Source organism: Vanacampus margaritifer, chromosome 14, assembly GCF_051991255.1.
Source record: "Vanacampus margaritifer isolate UIUO_Vmar chromosome 14, RoL_Vmar_1.0, whole genome shotgun sequence".
NCBI classification, from domain to species: Eukaryota; Metazoa; Chordata; class Actinopteri; order Syngnathiformes; family Syngnathidae; genus Vanacampus; species Vanacampus margaritifer.
Genome location: NC_135445.1, coordinates 8,562,683 through 8,583,057, shown reverse-complemented (window position 1 = coordinate 8,583,057; position 20,375 = coordinate 8,562,683). Strand labels below are relative to the sequence as shown.

The following is a 20,375-nucleotide window of genomic DNA, read 5'->3' as shown; positions in this document are numbered from 1 at the left end:
TGACACGAGAGAGGATTTGTGTTTCTTGTTCTTTGTTAAATTCGCTGGCGAGACACTATTTGCAAAGCTCATGCACCTATCTACTTTTATGATCTACCATCAGCTTCAAAGCTGCTGTAGAAACATTCATCGCATCAGGGTGTAGCGTACCTAAAGTGTCCATGTGAGCCAACCGAAACCAAACTGACCAAACTTGAACATTTGTTCAAACAAACAGGAAAAGGGTCACATAGAAAATGATATGAATTAGTACATTCCAAACAATCAAGCTGACCCGGAATCAAATTCACATTGCAAGCATTTAGTAGGCATAAATGTGCGGGGGTGGTGGGTGGATGTGTGTGTGTGTGTGGAGGGGGGGGGGGGGGGGGTTCTCATTTATTTTGCTATATCGGCATGTTTTCCTTGTATGTATGATATTTTCATTGCACAATATGGATACTTCAATTTGGCCTCTTGTTTACTCTCTGCAGAAGCAATAACCAAAGTGCCCTACCGGGATGATTAAAGAGTCATGACTGTTTGGCAAGCAATATTTGGCGGACAATTGTCTGGGTACTTACTGCCAATGCGGAGGTTGATGGTGTCGCGTCTCTCTCCATTTGGGTTCTGAAAGCAGCTGTAGAGTCCATTGTGGCCCAGGTCCACTTGGGTCAGTATCAGTCTGGGGCCTTCGAGACGGTGCTGGGCCTTCACGTCCGTCCCGTTCACCTTCCACGACACCGATGCGTCATTGTCCAGGGAGCCGCACTGCATGGTGACGTCGCTGCCCATTCGCTCATACTGGTTCCTGGCAACTTGAGACACATAAAAGCAAATGTTAATTTTGGAACTCGTGATACAGATTATTTAATCAGTTTAACATTATTGTTTAAATTCATCCATCCATCCATTTTCTTAACCGCTTATTCCTCACTAGGGTCGCGGGGGGTGGTGGAGCCTATCCCAGCTGGCTTCGGGCAGTAGGCGGAGCACACCCTGAACTGGTTGCCAGCCAATCACAGGGCACACAGAGACGAACAACCATTCATACTCACAATCACACCTAGGGACAATTTTTAGAGTGTTCAATTAACCTGCCATGCATGTCTTTGGAATGTGGGAGGAAACCGGAGTACCCGGAGAAAACCCACACAGGCACGGGGAGAACATGCAAACTCCACCCAGGAAGGCCGGAGCCCGGACTCGATCTCATGTCCTCTGCACTGGGAGGCTATTGTTTAAATTACTTTTCAAATATGAATCAGTACCAATGACACAATCTTGGAGGCATCTTCAAATAGGATTAATTGTCCTTGTATATACACCGTATTTTCCGGACTATAAATTTCTCCGGAGTGTAAGTCGTAGGAACAGCCAACCTATGGAAAAGTCTGACTTACAATATATATATATATATATATATATATATATATACACACATAAATATATAAATATATAAATCCATATATATATATATATATATATATACATATATATATATATATATATATATATGTATTTATATATATATATATATATATATATGTATTTTTATATATATATATATATATATATATATATATATATATATATATATATATATATATATATATATATATATATATATATATATATAGTCTTATTTGTCCATGTTTTATCGTCAAGCTGCCTTCAATGGTTGTAAGTGATGTTGTAGGGAACATGGTCTCCAGGATTAAGGGATACATTTGAGCCTAATGGGAGTTTTGGTTACGACAGTGCACTTTAGAGGCCCCGCTTTGTTGATAAGTCCCATGGGACCCGTTGGGACCACACAAAGTGAAGACGTCAGATTAACATTTGAATACTAAGGATCAACAGCTCAACAAAACACAACAATGAAATATTGATCCCTGTCTTTTCAAAAGTTCTTGTCAAGACAGAAAAGAGAAGACAAGTGGGATCAAATGTTTTTTCATATGAGGTAGTTCCCTTTTCTCAGTGTCCTCTGACATGCCTCTTAACACAGCGGATACAGATGTCTGCCACTTTTTCATGTATATTTCATGTCCCATAACACATTCATTTATATTTCATGTGGAAAATCCCTGTCCCCATTAACATTAACGAGACATGATTTGTTGTCTCTTTTCTCGTTTCCGCTTCCTCTCTGAGCCGTGCATCGCCCCCATGACCTCCCCATGACTTGATTCCTGCCCTCTGAGTTGCTCCTTTTTTCCCCTATTATCAGCCATCTTCACCCTGCCCATCACAGCCGTCTTTCCCAATTTGTTTGAGTCACAGTCAAAATAGTGTGTGCATATGAATATGAGTGGCGAGACTTGCCAATTTGGTTTGATCTCACCCTCTCTGTCAAAGGGGAAAGTATGTGGCTTTATTTACATAAAAAAAACATATTTGCATCTCCATAAAAGCAGCCTGACTTTGATGTTTAGCTTTGATGCAGACGCTGGTGTCCTGGTGTAGAAAGAACAGAGGTAAAAATCTTCTTTAGTACTGTTCATTCACTTTAATAAGGTACTAAAAAAATGACAGCTAGATGGATGGATGGACATATTGACAGACAGACACATAGGTTATACATTTTATGGGCTTCTTTTACTGCATTTAATAGAATACAGATGTAGAATTGTGTTGTCATTGTGTTCTTAATTATGACTCTAATCTTTGTTATTTTCCTTGGGGAGGGGGGGGGGCATAATGGACACATAAACGTCTAACCTCCGTTACTGAGGTTCAGACCGGTATGCCACGTGAGACTGCACATTGCGGTGCGTTGTGATCATTTGCCGTTATCTTGCCTTCTTGTCTTTTGTTTCTTGCCTCTGTAAGTTATTCTCACTGGCTTTGGGTGCCTCCGTTGCTCTTATCTTGTTCTCACTCTGTCTTTCTCTCTGCTCACCTTCACTCTCCCATCTCCATCATTCTCTCCCCCTCACCTTGAAACAGCTCACTCCTTCTCTGTCTTCTCCTGAAATGTCTGCCTTCATCACCTATTTATCTAAAGGATTCTATCATGGAAATGCCAAATAGTGCAAAACTCGCCATAGAGTAAGAGATGCACTAATGAATAAACTCGCTGGCGCATATGCAACGACTCCTACACTGTGCTGCATAATGCCCTCATGCCTCATCACCATACAGGCAAGTAGGCCTAATAACCATAATGGCATTCAGCTCAAGTGCTATTGATCTTTTTGTAATAGACAGGGCATTGTTAGTAGCATAAGAACAATGTTATGAGCTATCAAATGCGAATGAAAATCATTAATGTCCTTCAGAAAGTTCAAAGTCTTCTAGACGCAAAACAGAGTCGATAACACAGATTCTCTTTGAGGAATGTTATAAACTAAACAGCCACAAGAATATGTATTTTCTTCTTACTGTAGTGAATAACTTTTTTTCTTCCAAAATTGGAAATATGAAAAAAAAAGTCACAGCCTATCACATATAACTTGGGTTGAGACGCAGGACATGCCCTCAACTGGTTGCTAGCCAATCACAGCACATACAGACTATTTGCAGAGCTCCCAAACTATAAAAATTCACTTCCAGAAATTGTTTTCCGGATTTTCAGTTTTCAAATTCTGTCTGGAACATTTCTGCCTCCGCAACATTGGACACATTAACGTGAGGGTGGAATTTCACATTGCAGCCCTTGTTCCTCACCATTGATATGAATCTATGAAAGCTAGCAGCAATCAGGGTTAGCTTGAAGTTGTTAGCTTTTGGCTAGCATCAGACTCAATCGCTAGCTTCTACTACACATGCATGAGGACGACTTTACTGATGCGTATCGACGGAATGACGCTACACTTGTCAAACATATCGCAACTAACTACTAAATATTTTTGCCCATTTTCAACCATTATTTTTATGTTTTTTTACATGTCCAAAACAATCAGTGTTACGGGCGTAACAAGCTAGCATTCAGTGAATTACACAACAAAATACGGACAATCCGTAACATTTGGCATCTCTGTAATTGCATTCCCATCCAAGCAAAATTTTAGTGTCTTTGTTGAAATTAACATGCATTGGGATAGAAGAAGAATCCGGAAAATCTACACGCAAGCAACACAAGTAATCAATAAAAGCAATCACACGCAGACACATACTTTGGGTTGTAAGGCGGTCAACAAGTGCTCACTTCACAGCAGCGATCCGTGATCGCCCTTGCCAACTTCACATCAACCTCCGCTGGAGGTCTGCTTACAGTTCTTTATAAATTTACTTTGCACACTTCAACCTTCTGCGTGGACCCGAGCTAATCAGTTTTTGTGCCAATTTTAAAGGGAATGAGGGGAGCTGCTTCGATTGGCTATACAATATCAGCATTTGGTGCCCTCCACCCCCGAGCACAGACTTACACTCGGCACGAACATAGAGCTACTAGTGACTAGTAATGGTTTAAAGCTTTCATGAATGCCAAATACTGTATATTATGTATGAATTCCACAGGTTCACCCTGGGGTGTTAGCGGACACTTAATTTTTCACCCAAATGCTGTTCTTTGTAGTTTATATTCAGTGTTACCACTCATGCCTTTTCAGAGTGCGGCATTACCATGTTGTAAGGTCAACAGTGCTCAGACCTGCCGCACATTACAAGCACATTGAACCAGAGTTTCCTTAAAGAACACACACCATTTTCTGCTTATTCATTCAAAATACAGTGACAGATGATGGGTTTTGTTATATATGCTACACGTGGCATTTTAAATGAGTAGTCCCCATTTTGTACCCGAACTTTGAGTATACAAAAATTCCACCAATCCAATATTCCTGTGAAGGCATCATTCTTGCTAATTCTGTCTGTAAACTAAGTATGAAGGTAAGGACATAAATAATTCCAGTCAAGAAAAAAAAATACTTTTTCAGCTATTTAACCAGTAATGCAACCATTGTGTTGTTTTATCTGCATTTAGTTGGCAGATACCAAAATCTTCATGTTAAGGCTTCTACACTCCAATCGAACACGGCAATTGGGAAGACTATTTGATGTAGGGTACACTGTTGTCAGGGTGTCGTTGGCTGTCGTGACAATAGATTATAGTACTCTGATTGACTGTTAGCGAGTGAATCAGTGCACGGGACATGAATGGGAAGTGACAAAAAGTGGACAAACTGTGAAGACATGGAAGCTGTTATAACTTCGCCAATGTTTCACATATCCTTTTGCTTTTTGGACGTATAATGGCTGGCTGGACAAAAGATCCCAAAGACAAATTTGTCAATCAAGACAGACTGCAGTGCAGACTCTGTATCGGTCCGTTGTGGTAAGGAAGGAGCTGAGCCGAAAGGCAAAGCTCTCGATTTCTCACCTATGGTCACGAGCTGTGGGTCGTGACCGAAAGAACAAGATCCCGGATACAAGCGGCCGAAATGAGTTTCCTCCGCAGGGTGTCCGGGCTCTCCCTTAGAGATAGGGTGAGAAGCTCGGTCATCCTGGAGTGTCGAGCCGTTACTCCTCCGCGTTGAGAGGAACCAGTCGAGTTGGCTCGGGCATCTGGTTTGGATGCCTCCTGGACGCCTCCCTGGAGAGGTGTTCTGGGCATGTCCCACCGGCGGGAGGCCCCGGGGACGACCCAGGACACGCTGGAGAGACTATGTCTCTCGGCTGGCCTGGGAACGCCTTGGGATCCCGTCGGAGGAGCTGGCTGAAGTGGCTGGGGAGAGGGAAGTCTGGGCTTCCCTGCTAAAGCTGCTGCCCCTGCGACCCGACCCGACCCGATAAGCGGTAGATGATGGGTGGATAGATGGAAAGTCAGGGGCCAAGATGGGTGTGTGGTTGTCCCGAAAAAGGAAAGTTGACGATGGGGCAGAAGTTGATCCCACGGTTCTGTGTAAAAAGTTGATAAAGTCCAGACTTTTTATTGATTTTAGTTTTTACAAGAGAGAAGGAGATCTGGAGAGTTTTTGTGACGTGGACTGTTAACGGGGCACTGTGCGATGTGAATGAAGAGGTGTTGTGTTTTAGCGATGTTCTGCTGTGAAAGCATTTTATTTTTTTGTCTATTTATGAAATTGCTCTTGCTGACCTGTGTGTTTAGGAAAAGAATGTAAATAAGAGAGGCAAATAAATGTATTTTTTCAAAAATCAAAAAAATCAAAAAAAAATTCTGCAGAAATTGCATGGGAATGCTGAATGCTAACAGCTGAATGCTAAGATTTGAATGCATGCGAAATGCTTATGAAGTAAATTGAAAGATAAATGATGTGAAAATCACAAATTATAAATTGTAGTTGAATGATAAGTAAATAAAAAGAAAACTTGAACTGCAATCTGTCTAAGGTGGGATTCGAACCATCACCTCCTGTTTACTGGTCAAAGCTCCATCACACTAGCCACGTGTTAAACAAAGGATAATGAGAGCGAAATTGTGTAAAAATTACAAATGACCAATTGTAGATTGATAAATAAAAAAAAAAGAAACTCACCAGTCCTTTGCATAAACCACTGGACCATTGCTGGTTGTACTCAAACTTATTGCGTTGTGTAACTAACTAGGCCGATTGAGTGTATTTTCAGCATGACATATTTATAAACATCAACTAGAGTTTTTTTTAGGTACATCTCCCTCAAATTGTCAATTTGTGAAAGTCCAGTAGGCTGCTAAGCCTGCCAAAATATAATTGCAATTGGACCCAAATGGCTCTATGTGATGGCAGAGATGAACAAAATATGTTTACTTTACATGACAATGATGTTTATTACAAATTGATTTTTTTTTTAGTTTTTTATAGGCTTTAATGCCCGTCCACCCAGAAAGACACCCATAGCTTGCAGACCAATATTCACATTGTCACACAAGTTTTTTTTGCATCTATCCGCCACATAACCCAAACACTCCCTCCATTTGATTAGATCTGTGATTTATTTTCATTATGGAGCACCAACTGTGCGGCAAAAATCTCAGGGCCGCACATGTGCCAGTGTGTGACTCGCTCTATCATTCCGCATCTGTGACTTCACTTGTTTGTGCACGCATGTCTGTTATCAGTGAGTCTCTATCATAAATCATTGCTAAATTATGGTATGAAATGAAAGGGGGGGTTTGGCGTTCTGATTTATCAAGAGTTATATCCCGTTGCGCTGTGCCCCAATCATTGAATGTTTGCAAGAGAGTTGCGGTTAATGAATGTGTGTGTACAGTATGTGAAAGTGTGCAGAGCTACTTGTAGATTCATCGACATGCATGCATCAGACGGTGTGGGAGCGTGTCGCTTTCCAACCGAGCCGTAACTCACAGGAACAGTTATCAGTGAATCACATTTGTATGCCCAAGGGGAGTCTTGCCTTTTTTGAAAGTTCAACAGTAAAGCATTGGATCAGCTGACATACTGAAATGCAGCCTACTGGAATGATCAATTTTTGTTTAGAGGATCACATTTTTCACTCTGTGATTGCACATGCCCAGCCACAGACACACAAATGTTGATTTTTTTTATTTATTTTTTAATGAATATGAACTTTGCTGCAAAAGGTTGTCCGAGTCTTGATATGACTTTATACACAGTATATTTATTTTTAAAAACAAAATTTAAATATTATAATGCCTTTTGCCACTGAAAATAAAAACATATTTAGGCTTTGTGTGTTGTTATTAAATTAATCAATATTGGTGTCAACTAAAACACTTTATTTCATCGAGAAAACTTGATTATTGGTTTTATTGTATGTTAGTTTTGGATATTTATTCCAAGTTGTTTGAAAAATAAAATTGTTTTCTACATATAATAGTAGACAGCCAAGTCAGTCTTTGTAATTACGAATGAGAGAAAGGGTATGCGGGGCCCCCGAAGCAATTTGGATGGAGTGCATACAAGTGGAGTAGCAGCTGTACCAGGCTACGGTAAAAAACAATTAACAGATGTTTCCAATTATATAAGTTGATTGGAAAACTCAGACAAGAAAATATCTAGAAAAAAAAAGAGAAAGAAAATTGCAATTTGTGATACAGTAATGTGAGAGGTCTGGGGGTTATTGAAAAGGATGGGATGAAATCTGACTGGTCATGGATGGATGGATGGATGGATGGATGGATGGATGGATGGATGGATGGATGGATGGCCAACATGGAGTGAGCAGCTGTGGCTACCACTTATGCTTGTTCTGGGAACTACATGAAGAGAGTGCACCATGGATGACATGGCTCAGTTTTTATCATTAAGTGCTTAAAAAAAGTACCTAAGTCACGGTGAACAAAAAACACAATAGTATTATAAATATAATATATTTTATGTATATCATGTGCAACAATATAATATATAAGAAAAATTCATTTAGAACAATATTGCATTATTATATTATTGTTTTTAATCAAATTTTGTATCAAACCATGCACCGAAATTGAGATACAAATCATCAATTTGAATTATTATAGCGGTAATAGATAGATATTGCATCTATTTTTAGTTGGGATTCCATCCAACCATTTTTAGTCAAATTTTCAAGGAATGTGAAAATAAAACAGAATGGAAACGCTAGAAATTCAAAAAAGGGCCCAAAATTCGTAAAAAGGTCTTTACGCTAAGAGAGGGTAGATTCGGAAAAAGGAAAATGCGAATTTGGCTATGGAACCAGGTTTCCCGAATAACCGGTGGCATGACCGGATACACGTCGCACGTTTTGAACGGATATTACGTCCCACGGACCTTTGTAGTCGCAAAGCAATGTCAGAAGATAAAGTAAGGTATGTTTGGGGGGTTTATTTAAGAATTATAAAAGAAAACTCATACGACGTCATGCACGGTGCTGTCACTTCCTGGTCTTTTTCTTCTTCTTTTAAATTAATGGTGGATCCCATCTCTACGGTGTATACCGCCACCTACAGCAATGGAGTCTCCTCTCAAAATTCACAAAAGAAGAACAGATGGAAACGGGCATTTTCAGTAAAATTGCCTAAAAAAATTCTAAACAATTGGTTGTAAACGTGACTACTGTGATTATCGTGTGTGTAATTATATGCAGGGCAACACATCCATTCATCAAAATGCAAGTCACACTAAAAAGTAGTAACTTGTACATCTGTCACAAATATCTTTTCTTGCCTCAGTCAGCATGTGGAGCACGTTGCAGTTTTACAAAAGTACAACACAGCAAAATGCTAAATCCTTCCTGATGATTTGCAAGATGGCCGTCCGATTAACTGCTGTATGACATAATAAGTTGCGGCACTAAACAAACGTTGACAGTTTGAAGCCGCACACATATTCATGCACTGGTAGGACTATAGAATACATACTTGCTGATAGACTACAGGCAAGGCAGGTGTAAAAATACAAACACACATGAATGGGATTATGCATGGAAATAGGCATTTCCACACCCACCCTCTTGTTTCCTCCCATATTACACTTCCTCTGCAAACATCTTGGAATTAAGTTATCACTTTATCCTCCTGTCTCTTTTTCTCCTCCGAGAGATTAAGAGTCACTCTCGCTCGGCATTTGCCGCTCCTTTCATGTGAGCACTGAGGCAGCTGCAGCTGTGAAAGTGTTTGTATGTGTGCATGAGTCAAGGCATCAGTGCTCATATAAATCCACTTCCTGTTTCCTGCCATCTTATCCAGGGCCCCAATTCACTTGCATTTGCACAGTCAGGTGTGCGTGTGTGCGGGTGTGTGTTTGAATCAGTCATATTATGATGCCTCCCGTCCAGCAACAACCTTAGTTGACAAAAAAAGATTCACAAGCAACAAAGTTAATTGAGCCTTGACTTTTTAGAGGCACCCTGGGAGGAACATGGAGGCAAGGAAAAGAATGGAGAGAGTGTTAGATGGATTGGAAAGATGAAGTCGTCGTTGCAGAAAGAGGAGGGGCGGCACAGGAGGGAGGATGTTGTGAGTGAGCAGTTAATATTTTACAAGCCCGGATTAGAGAGGTCATGAAACGAGGAGTGGAGGAAGAATTCTTGAGAATTAACTGGGAAGTATGAGGAGAAACATCAAAAAAAACAAGGAGCGGGACAGCTGGATAACGGCTCTGTTCAGGAACGTGTAATTTTTACAACAGGGATGGTAAAACAGCAAGAGATGGAAAACAAGACATCAGAGATCTGCATCCTGAATGTGACTTCTTATTTAAAGACTTCAAATGTCACAAAATGCAGTAATAGTTCATGATTAATGAACTACTAGAGGACACCCGATTGCCCAACTATTGACTACATGTACTTAACAAATAACTTTACATTATAGAACATGTTAGAAACTCTATTATATACTGTTGATGGATCACAGCACAGTATGGATTCAAGCTTATAGACAAAGTTTTGCCGTTACAACATTAATAAATATATCAAGTAATAAAAACTGCCTTCATTTCATTTAAAAATGTATTATGATAAGTGAATATATATATTTTTTTCTTTTAGAAACAAGAAGATCTTTAATGTTAAGTGAAATCCAGAAAAAAATCATTATGTAAAAAAAAAAAAAAACTTTTAGGTTGTCTTTCTTTCAGCCTATGTTTTTATAAAACAAACTTTATTCCTAAATGTCCCTGTCAAAAATGCACTTCTAATTATTTTTTAAATAAAAAACATGGAGACCATTTATGTTATGTGAAATCCAGTAAAAGAGTCATTATTAATTAATTATCTGGTTGTCTTTATTTTATTTTATATAGCAACAGTCTTAATTCTTAAATGTCACTCTTAAAAACTTCCAAATAAGTGGCAATTTTTTTTATTTTGAGCAGGGTTGTCGGTATTGGCTCAAAGTAACAAAGTAACTTGTAATCGAACTAAGTTACTTATAAAAATCAAGCAATAAGTAGGGTAACTAAATTGCTTTTTTGAGGTAACTATGGTAACAAAACTTATACATTCAGGCAGCTGCATCCTCAAAAGTGATATGTAATTATATAAATTTGATGGTTTAAAAAAAACATGTTAAAGATTCAAATTCTCTCTCTCTCTCTCTCTCTCTCTCTCTCTCTCTCTCTCTCTCTCTCTCTCTCTCTCTCTCTCTCTCTCTCTCTCTCTCTCTAACACAGCTCAATGGTATTGTGTTTTTGCTAGTGCGAATCCTAAATCATACCCTTGCTTCTCTTATTCATTCATCATTTTGTACCATGCTGTTTCCATTTCCTCTGATATGTTCTGAACTCAGATGTGAGGTTTAGTGTGGTGATCCATCACCTGCATCTTGTTTTTATTTATTTTACTTTTTCTTTTTTCATATCAGCATTCTGTTAAGCAGTTTCTTGTCGGACGGGAGTTGTGCAGTTCCCAACCACAGACTTGATACAGCTTCACTATGTTTTTATTACTGTTCCTTAAATGCTATAGGATACATTGATATGCAAATATCATCTTTATAATTAGCGCTTTTTGATTCCCCGTTGGCTAGACTGCATATGAATGATAATCCCCACATAAGCCTGAAGAAACCTCCCTCACAGTCCTCATTTTATTGGTTAATAAGTTGGTTAGCATCACCCTAAGCCTTTCCCGAGCAGCAGAGTGAAGGTCACTGCTAATACCAGCCAGCTCATTTATTACACAGTTTGGAACGACACAGACGTAGAAGGATCAGTGATAGAAAATATCTCCTATCTTCTGATTGAAAATGGGAAGATTATATGGAAGCTTAGGAGTAGTGTAAACGGTACTGCGGCGAGCAACCATGAAGGAAGTTAACAAGGGGATAAAGAATAACATTGTGTGATAAGGAGCAAAACCGCAGCTGGGAAAAAAAGGAATTTCAAAAGCTGTAGATGAGAAGAGAACTTGAGGCAATGAGCAATGAATTAATGGATGGCAATATATGACAATGAAGCTGGGTAAAGATACCATCTGCAAATAGTACTGCCTTCATCAAAAATCCACTGAGCAAATACACAATGACCTTCACATAGCAACTTAAATTGGCAGGAAAATTGGCACAACTCCTGACAGGATCTAAATGTGTCATACCTACCTAAAAAAGTTATTCAGGGTTCATTTGGAGAAAACTCAATTTGACACCTTTTTTTTTTTTGGTCTGCAAAACTGTTTCTTTACAAATGAGGCAAAGCAATCTCAGGGATGAAATTCTTCAAAGGAAAGTAGGTGATCTTACTAGGGTGACCAGGCGTCATGTTTTGAGCCTTGTGTCCCGAGTCCTGGCGGATTTTGCCAACCCATTATCTTGTCCCACCGTTACACAGGTCCCACCCGGCGTCACTTTGTTGCCATGTATATGTCAATCACACAGTTGTCATACGATAAACCAATTAACTCATTCACTCCCAGCCATTTTCACTGAAGCAACCCCGTTTGCTCCCAGCTGTTTAACTGGATTTTGACCCACAGGCCCACAGAATATTGTGTTCTATTGCTATAAAAAGAACAATTAGAGTCTCTTCTTTCATCAAGAAGAAAAAGTATAATTGTATTTTTTTTTTGTATTTTTAACAGATTTTTGTAACTAAGTTTCATCATTAATCACAAACCTCAAAAACTGGCAAAAAGAGCTTGCTGCAACATGGCCCTGGTTGAGCTCTTATACTCTGCTGCCACCTGCTGGTCATTTTTTGTAATAACTACCACCGCTTTAAGCGACTTCTTCAGGTCAGAAGCTGCATTAAAGCCTTTTGTATGCTCTAGCATTAAAAAAAACTTGGGGGAAAAAACATATAAATACGTTTTTGGGACCATCGCAATATTTTAAATAGCACGTGTTTATACGTTTTGGGTAGCAAACAAGTTAAAAGGGAGAGTAACTGTTTAATTCCTTCTTATTTACTTCTACATTTACGTTTGCGTTCACATTCTCATCCACATCTAATCGCTAGCAGGCTTGCTTTCATCATACCGGAACGAGGACTACTTCCTGTAGTCCGATTAGCCTAATAGAGCGGTCGGCGGTCAGACCCAACGCAAGCTAAGCTTTTCTCATAGCATATCTCCAATGCTAAGATGCGGCACCGGTTGAATAATGTTGAGTACATTGCATTGTTTAGCGCTTTTGAACTGTCAACCAAGATAGCATTTAGCATTAGCTAAATAACACAACCGACAAGTTTGCCACCCACACATCGACAAATAGGATTTGGCGCATGTCATCTGTCTTCCTTCCATTCTCAGTGAAATTGTAGCGTCCCAGTTTGAATTTTGAAAATCCGATCACCCTTGATCTTACCCAACTAAATGTCACTCATCTTTCTTTTCGGGAATCTTATACTCACTCGGAAAGTTGTTCAAAATAAGTAACAATATTCTTTTTTCCCCTCATCAGTCGGTGGTCTAAAACAAATGCATACATATTCAAGGAAGGTTCTTCTGCGATGGAGAAACAGTGTGCTTCACACAAAGCTGTTGCTGCTGCAGTCAAACCCAAGCCCACAGCGATGCCACACAACTTCCAGCATCATTTCTACTCTTGTTTGAGTCAGCGATCAAACGGCCACCATTCCAAATGGGACTTAAGGCTATTTCCCTGTCACCGCTGAGACTTAGTGAAATTCAAGAATGAGTTTTTTTTTTTATTCTCCCTATTCTTGTCTGCCTACTGTGTTTGCAGTGTGACAGTTTCCCAAACAGTTGGCAATGGTATCAAGGGAACTGCGCATGAGTAGCTCAAGAGCTGCAATCAATCATGTGTGACAATTGAAAGGTAACACACCTACAGCAGCAGTATACACAATGCATGCACGCACCTGTGCTCGTTCCATAAAGAGACCCTGAAATATGTGGAGTTCTACGCTCTCCCGCCATTGTGGCTTGCTAAATGTGGCAGCTCTAGCATCCAGCGCCTCACGCCGCTTTCCATTCTGCAGGTAACATACGATGTCATTTTTCACGTTCCGGCGAAGACAGATACGCTGTTGTTGTTTTTTAATGTTTTATGCAAAATGATTTCTAACACAGATGAAACTTTGGGTTTGTACATTTCATAAATTAACCAAAATATTTTGAAAAACTTTAGTAGCAGCAAGGAACTTTTCAACTTTTTTTCCCTCTTTTTTTTTTCTTATTCTGGAAAAAAAAAGAAAAGAAAAAAAGGAACTTTTCAACCTTAATAAAATATTTTCATAACTTCTGATGAAACATCGACTTAAAACTAGTCGACTGGTACCTTTGCTATGGCCTGAGGGGGTCGGTATCAATTCTACTGGCACTAAACAACTTTGAGGAGGATGGTAGGAACACTGTCGTACAAAAAACTACAAATGTGCTAACTGCTTTATAGCATACGTCACTTCCCCCCTTTACCCATTCGTTAAAAAGACGGAAGTCAATTTGAATGTCGTGAGATAAAAAAAAAATGACGCAAAGCGCTCGGTCTCATGAAAAACGTGATTTTCCTTCAGGCATAACGTTACCGAATTTGTCCATATGGTGGCGCCATAATGAACGGAAACGGAAAGTTCTTTAGTGTTGCTCCCATGCATTTTGTCAATAAAGAAGCAACAATGACTACGTGCAGTCCATGTTAAAGGTTAAGGTCAAATTTCCGGTTTCTGAAACATTTGTTTTAACCCAATTACCAATTATTGAGTTTAATTTATTATGAGTTGTTTAAACTTAATATATTGACTTGAATTAAGTTAATCCAAAGGTAATCCAAAGTGAATATATTAAGTTTAATTAATTTATAATTAAAATTAATATACTTGCTTTGGGTTAATTTAATTAAATCGTGTGTTACCAATTGAGGCATTATTTTTTTTTTAAATTGGTCAACAATTCAATTTGTAATCTTATATTGGTTCAACAATTCTCTTTTTAGAGTGTATTTGCTGTACTCAAAAGACCAAGATTTCTTGTGGATAGAGCTTGCGCAGAACACAAATCAATGTTCCCTTTAAAGGAGCTATTCCGATCACATTTATTTGACTTAATATTTGGGTTAGAAAACGGGTATAAGCCAGGGTTCTCATTTGGATTTTATAGCCGCTTCAGACCCGCATTTTTTCTGCTGGGCAAAATTTCTCTTTTTTTTTTGCTGATTTTGACTCTTTTCCCACATAAGAACTACATGGCCGCTTTTTTTTTAACATCAACATCATGCAAATCAACTTGCGATTTTGATTGGTTAGTTAATATCCAATCATGAACCGGAAGTGTTGATATCATCCAAATTATTGGTTTTATTGGTCTACACACGCAAATATGTCCTCTCCACTGGGTCCACCTATGGGTGTGAAGGGGTTAAAATCCCGCGTAGGAGTATATTCTGGTTTATGAGCGTTATATACATTGTGCAACACTATACATTTTACAGCCAAGGCTACTGGATACATTCATTTTTTTATGACATTTGGTAATGAAAAGCAATGTAATAAAGATTCCATTTGTAATTCATGTGTTTTTCTGTTATATGCAGACAAAACACACAGATAGCAGATAGTCATGCATTGACAAAAATGTACGCTTATTTCTTGGCCAGCAGATAAAGTTCCATTGTGAGTTATCTCATATCTAGATATAATGACATCCAGGTATGTTTGTTGTTTATTTGACATGGCTCATTGCAGATCCAAACAGCACATGGTCTGTCTTTATGCAAGGGTGTTAAAAAGTGTTTTTGTCAACACAACGTGTCCTCGCACACATTCATATAACGACGCATACTTGTTTACTGTCAAGCCTGTGCTTTATTGGTGTGTTTGAGCCAATATGTAATCATATTCGTGTTTTGGGGTTGTCTGTGTGTGTTTCCATGCAAGCCAACATGACTCTGCCCACATGTGTAGACAGAACCTTCTCCCCGGCTTGTTGACATTCCTGTAGCTTGAGTTCCCGTGTATGATCTAAACTTCTCTCATTCAAAACAGACCTCTTCTCTCTTCTACATACACACTCGCCTTCATACCTAATTGTAGCAGCTACCTTCTTATAGAAAACATCAGAAAGGCATGAGCGTGCACGTTAAGCCTGTCCTCTATCAGCACAGTTGAGTTCTTATACATATACTGTATTGTGCCGTATATATTGATCATGAGGCAGGTTGCATGATGTTGCTCCTCGGTCGCCGCATACCAAAGTGCTGTCACGGCTTGCTGCCGCTGATGACAGCTTACAAGACACAAATGTATGGGCTTACGTGCATAGTGTGCTGTGAATTTACTTCAATGTATAGACCTGACAAGACGGTCCTAGCCCCGTGCAGTAACAATTGTTCTGCAACTGTGAGCTAGCCAAAAGTGTTTTGACAGGAGCTACAACCTGATTGAACATTTTAACCATTCAGCTAATCAGGTGACCTTTTTTTATTTTTTTATTTATTTATTTTTTTCCCTGGAGAGCTCAGTATTGTTTATTCGGTAATTTTACCGATTTGACATGTCATCATCATTGCTCTCTTTTTTAAAAATTATTATTATTATTATTTATTTATTTTTTTCCTATTTTTATTTTTAATATCCAGTTTAGACTTACAGAGCAGTGATGTAATGACAAAACTAATGTCTATTAATAAGCTTGTCACACTATGTAAGACGGCCACTTGCCACTTGCTGTCGGCTTAAAATGACATCATAGTTGCTCATGTCTCAGCTCCAGAAAACAGGGGAACCGCATAGAACATATTATTGTAAAGAAGATATTTAGACTGACGCTCCCTATGAAATACATTCAAAAAATAATGTGTTCAGTCTTCTTGTATTAAAACCATAGAAAATTTCAAATTCCATGTGTAGGCTGGGCCAACATTTTTTGGTCCCACAAATACACTAAACCAAACCTTTACAGTAAAAAGGATGGGGACAACAGATTGATTCTCAAATACTCTCATCATGCAATTTGTCCAGATGCTTTGCCCCCACTCCTCAAAAGTTTCCAGTTCAGCTAATGTGAAATTCAAAAGCACTTCTTCCTATTCAAAAAAGATTCAAATAAATTTTTTTTTTTAGACAAATGAAATGTTTCTGCTGGTTCCAGTAGTGTTTAGATGGTGCAACAATAATAATAATAATAATTCTAAGGCTGCACAATGTATTGAAAAAATATCGATATTGTGATATTGGTCCATAAAATATGCATATCGCAAAGAAATGCAATAAGTTTCATATGGAAATGTATGCTTTTATCTGAATTCAGTCAGCCGCTAACTAAAATGTGCACCGCCATCTAATAGATGAACATTATTAAGAGGTAATTACAATCAATTAGGATTATATTGAATTTGTTTATTTTGCTGCATGATTTTTTTTTTAATTATTTCATTAAACAATAAAAATGTCATTTCTTTAGGCACATGTTAAATATTGCAATGATATCGATATCACTATATTCAGCAACTATGTCGCATATCACATGATTTTCCAATATCGTCCAGCCCTAAATAATAATAATAATAATAATAATAATAATAATAATAATAATAATAATAATAATAATAATAATAATAGTGTATATGCAACATACTTAGGTAAATAATGTAAAAGTGCAAATGACTGTTATTTGCAATAACATGAGCTTCTGTAATTGCTCCAAATTCTCAATAAAAAGAAGAGTAGCAGATGAAAAGAATGCAGTATGTACCTGCTGCTGGAAGAAACAGACCACAAGATGTAATATTACCAGTGAGAACAGGTGACCTTTCCAAAAATGCACGTTGCATTTAAAAAAAAAAAAAGTGTTTTCTGCTGCTAGGATGCTTGGGCATGTTCATTCAGATATTCATAAGCCTTTGCAAACTGTATCTCATTGCTGATGGCATGAATATGTGTTAACTCTCTTAATGACAGCTACATTCATACTGCCTGTGCCTGCTGAATGATGGAATAGTCAATATTTTCTTTATACATACATGTTTTACTTGCACATCGCGGTGTGTCTTTTTTTCCCCCGAAGTCTTCCTGACAGTGTGATTATTTTTCCTTCACATGATTTAATGTTATGTTTTAATTGTTTATTTCTGGTTTCCTATTATACTGTCAAGGTTGATTTTTTTTTTTAAACCAATTATAGTCAGGATTATATTCCTAGATCTTTAAATACAGTATATATATTTATATATATACACACACACATATATATATATATATATATATATATATATATATATACACATATATATATATATATATGTATATATATATATATATATATACACACATATATATATGTATATATATATATATATATATATATATACACATATATATATATATATATATATATATATATATATATATATATATATATATATATATATATATATATATATATATACATATATATATATATGTATATATATATATATATATGTATATATATATATATATATACAGGTTTGCAAAAACTCAGTGGCTTCAGATGGCAGTGATAATATGGTGATTCACTGCAGTCCCTAAAACTTACTCAGTCAATAATTTACCCTTGTGAGGTTATTTCTTCAAAATGTCATGGCGCGTTTTACTACTAGAAGCTTTGGGAAGTTTATATTATTGCGTTGTAAGTCTGAGGGGAAAAGTATCTAGGAAACTCGCCCCAGCAGACCTGATGACCTTCTTATAGATATGAATAAGATATGAAGGGCAGAGAGTGAAACAAAGCAGTTGGCACAGCATTGCGTCAGTCGTGCACCGCATCATTCATTCAAAGCGTATCCGTATATAAGGTCAGGATAAGAACACATGAGGACATCCTAAAATGTCACTTGAAGAAAAAGCCATACGACTTTTACATGGTGGAGGTCTAAAGGACAATGCAGAGTGAGTAAAAATGAGAATAGGAGCACTTTTGTTTTATGTGGTTCTGTCATAAACCAAAACATATCTTCAAAAAGATCTTAGGCCATGATGAAGAAGGTTGGATTGGCCTGCCTGCAGTTCTTAATAATGAATGTGTGGTCTAAAAAGCACAGTAAAAAAAAAAAAATCCCTTATCGTGTCTTATTTTGTATTAAGAGCTGAACATCTTTAGATGTGGTGTTCTTAGTCCCCAACACTCTTTTAAGTAGGAAAACAAATTCCAACCCTTGGTTGCGCAAGACCTTCAAATTTGGGGTTCTACTTTCATGTTTCACGCACAAAAGTATTAGCATGGAATTGCAAATTACTGTTTTGGGTTCGAATAGTCTAAGACATGCACGCTACAAACAGGATTGAATGAATTTTAAAGTACATATTAAAAAAAAAAGTAACATGTTTTATGCAGGGACATTTTTGCTCTTCATCAGAAACAAATTCAAACTTCAGATGGCAAACTTTCCGATTATATGGATGTGAATTTTGATATTTGTTTGGCCGTGCACAAAAAACAAAAAAAAAAAAACCAGATGGACTTTCATTCCACACAAACAGTCAGAGTCACGCAGCACAGATGATGCAAAACAAATGTGTGGTGAGACACAGACCTGGGCCACCAAAAAGCATACAGACAATTTATAGGCAGAATGACAAAAAGAGAAAATAAAAGAGAATTTGGATTGCTCCATTTTGATAAAGTGCACTGTCCTAAAAAATATAAAAATAATTTTCATACATGAACAAAAAAAAATGCAACCATGTTTCTATTAAGTTAACGTTTCTTCCCACTTTTACGTTAACACGAGTAAGATAAATTTGAAAAAAATATATTTTATTGTAACCATATTTCTATTAGGTTAACATTTCTTCCACCTTTTATGTTAACAAGATTATGAAAAAAATATTGTACATTTAATTGTAAATTTAGATATAAATTGGAATTAATTTGTGATTAATCATGAGTTAATTATTGGAGCCATGCGATTAATTACAATTAAAAATTGTAATCAACTGACACCTCTATATCTATCTATCTATCTATCTATCTATCTATCTATCTATCTATCTATCTATCTACTGTATATATCTATATCTATATATATATATATATATATATATATATATATATATATAAATAAAACATTTTGAAATTGAATTAAATGTACCTGAATTGCGACTGTAGGGTATACCTTGTGTGTGTTTCTGTTTCACCAACAGTCCAGCAGTGAGCAGAAGCCCAAAGCCAACACTAATTCCCTCAAGGATAACCAAAGCTGCAGACTTCTTTTGTAGTAGATGCAGCTACAACAATGAAACACGTGTGGAGGATTTTCTCCCAAACCTAAACTAAAAATGGCTTTCAAATTTGATGCAAGAAGGCAGCTTGAATTAATGCTTACCCTATTATTGAGTGCTACGATATTCATCCTAATACCTGGGAATTGTTTTTGTGTTCTTTCTTATTAGACATGTTTGACACCCAAATCCATCCACAGCTACGGTTTTTGCGCACGCATTAGTTTGGGATTAGATTCAACCTTTCAGATGAAACCAACCCGCAGAACCCCTGTTTAGTAGAACGAGGAGCACAAACACACACACTTGCGAGATTAGAAAAACACATTGCAGCATGTATGACTGATAGAACAACCCAACCTCAATTCATCACTGTGTGTGTGTTTGTGTACACACACAGGCTGATATAAG

General features: G+C 37.5%; 1 protein-coding gene across 3 annotated transcripts in view; it reads right to left on the bottom strand.

Moving 5' to 3' along the window:
* The window catches only part of cntfr (ciliary neurotrophic factor receptor), a 358,577-nt gene that overhangs the window by 97,065 nt on the left and 241,137 nt on the right, over positions 1–20,375 (bottom strand). For all 3 annotated transcript variants that reach the window (XM_077586331.1, XM_077586329.1, XM_077586330.1), the window contains exon 4: positions 564–797. In XM_077586331.1, coding sequence (XP_077442457.1) covers positions 564–797 — 234 coding nt within the window. The remainder of the gene's footprint in view (positions 1–563; positions 798–20,375) is intronic.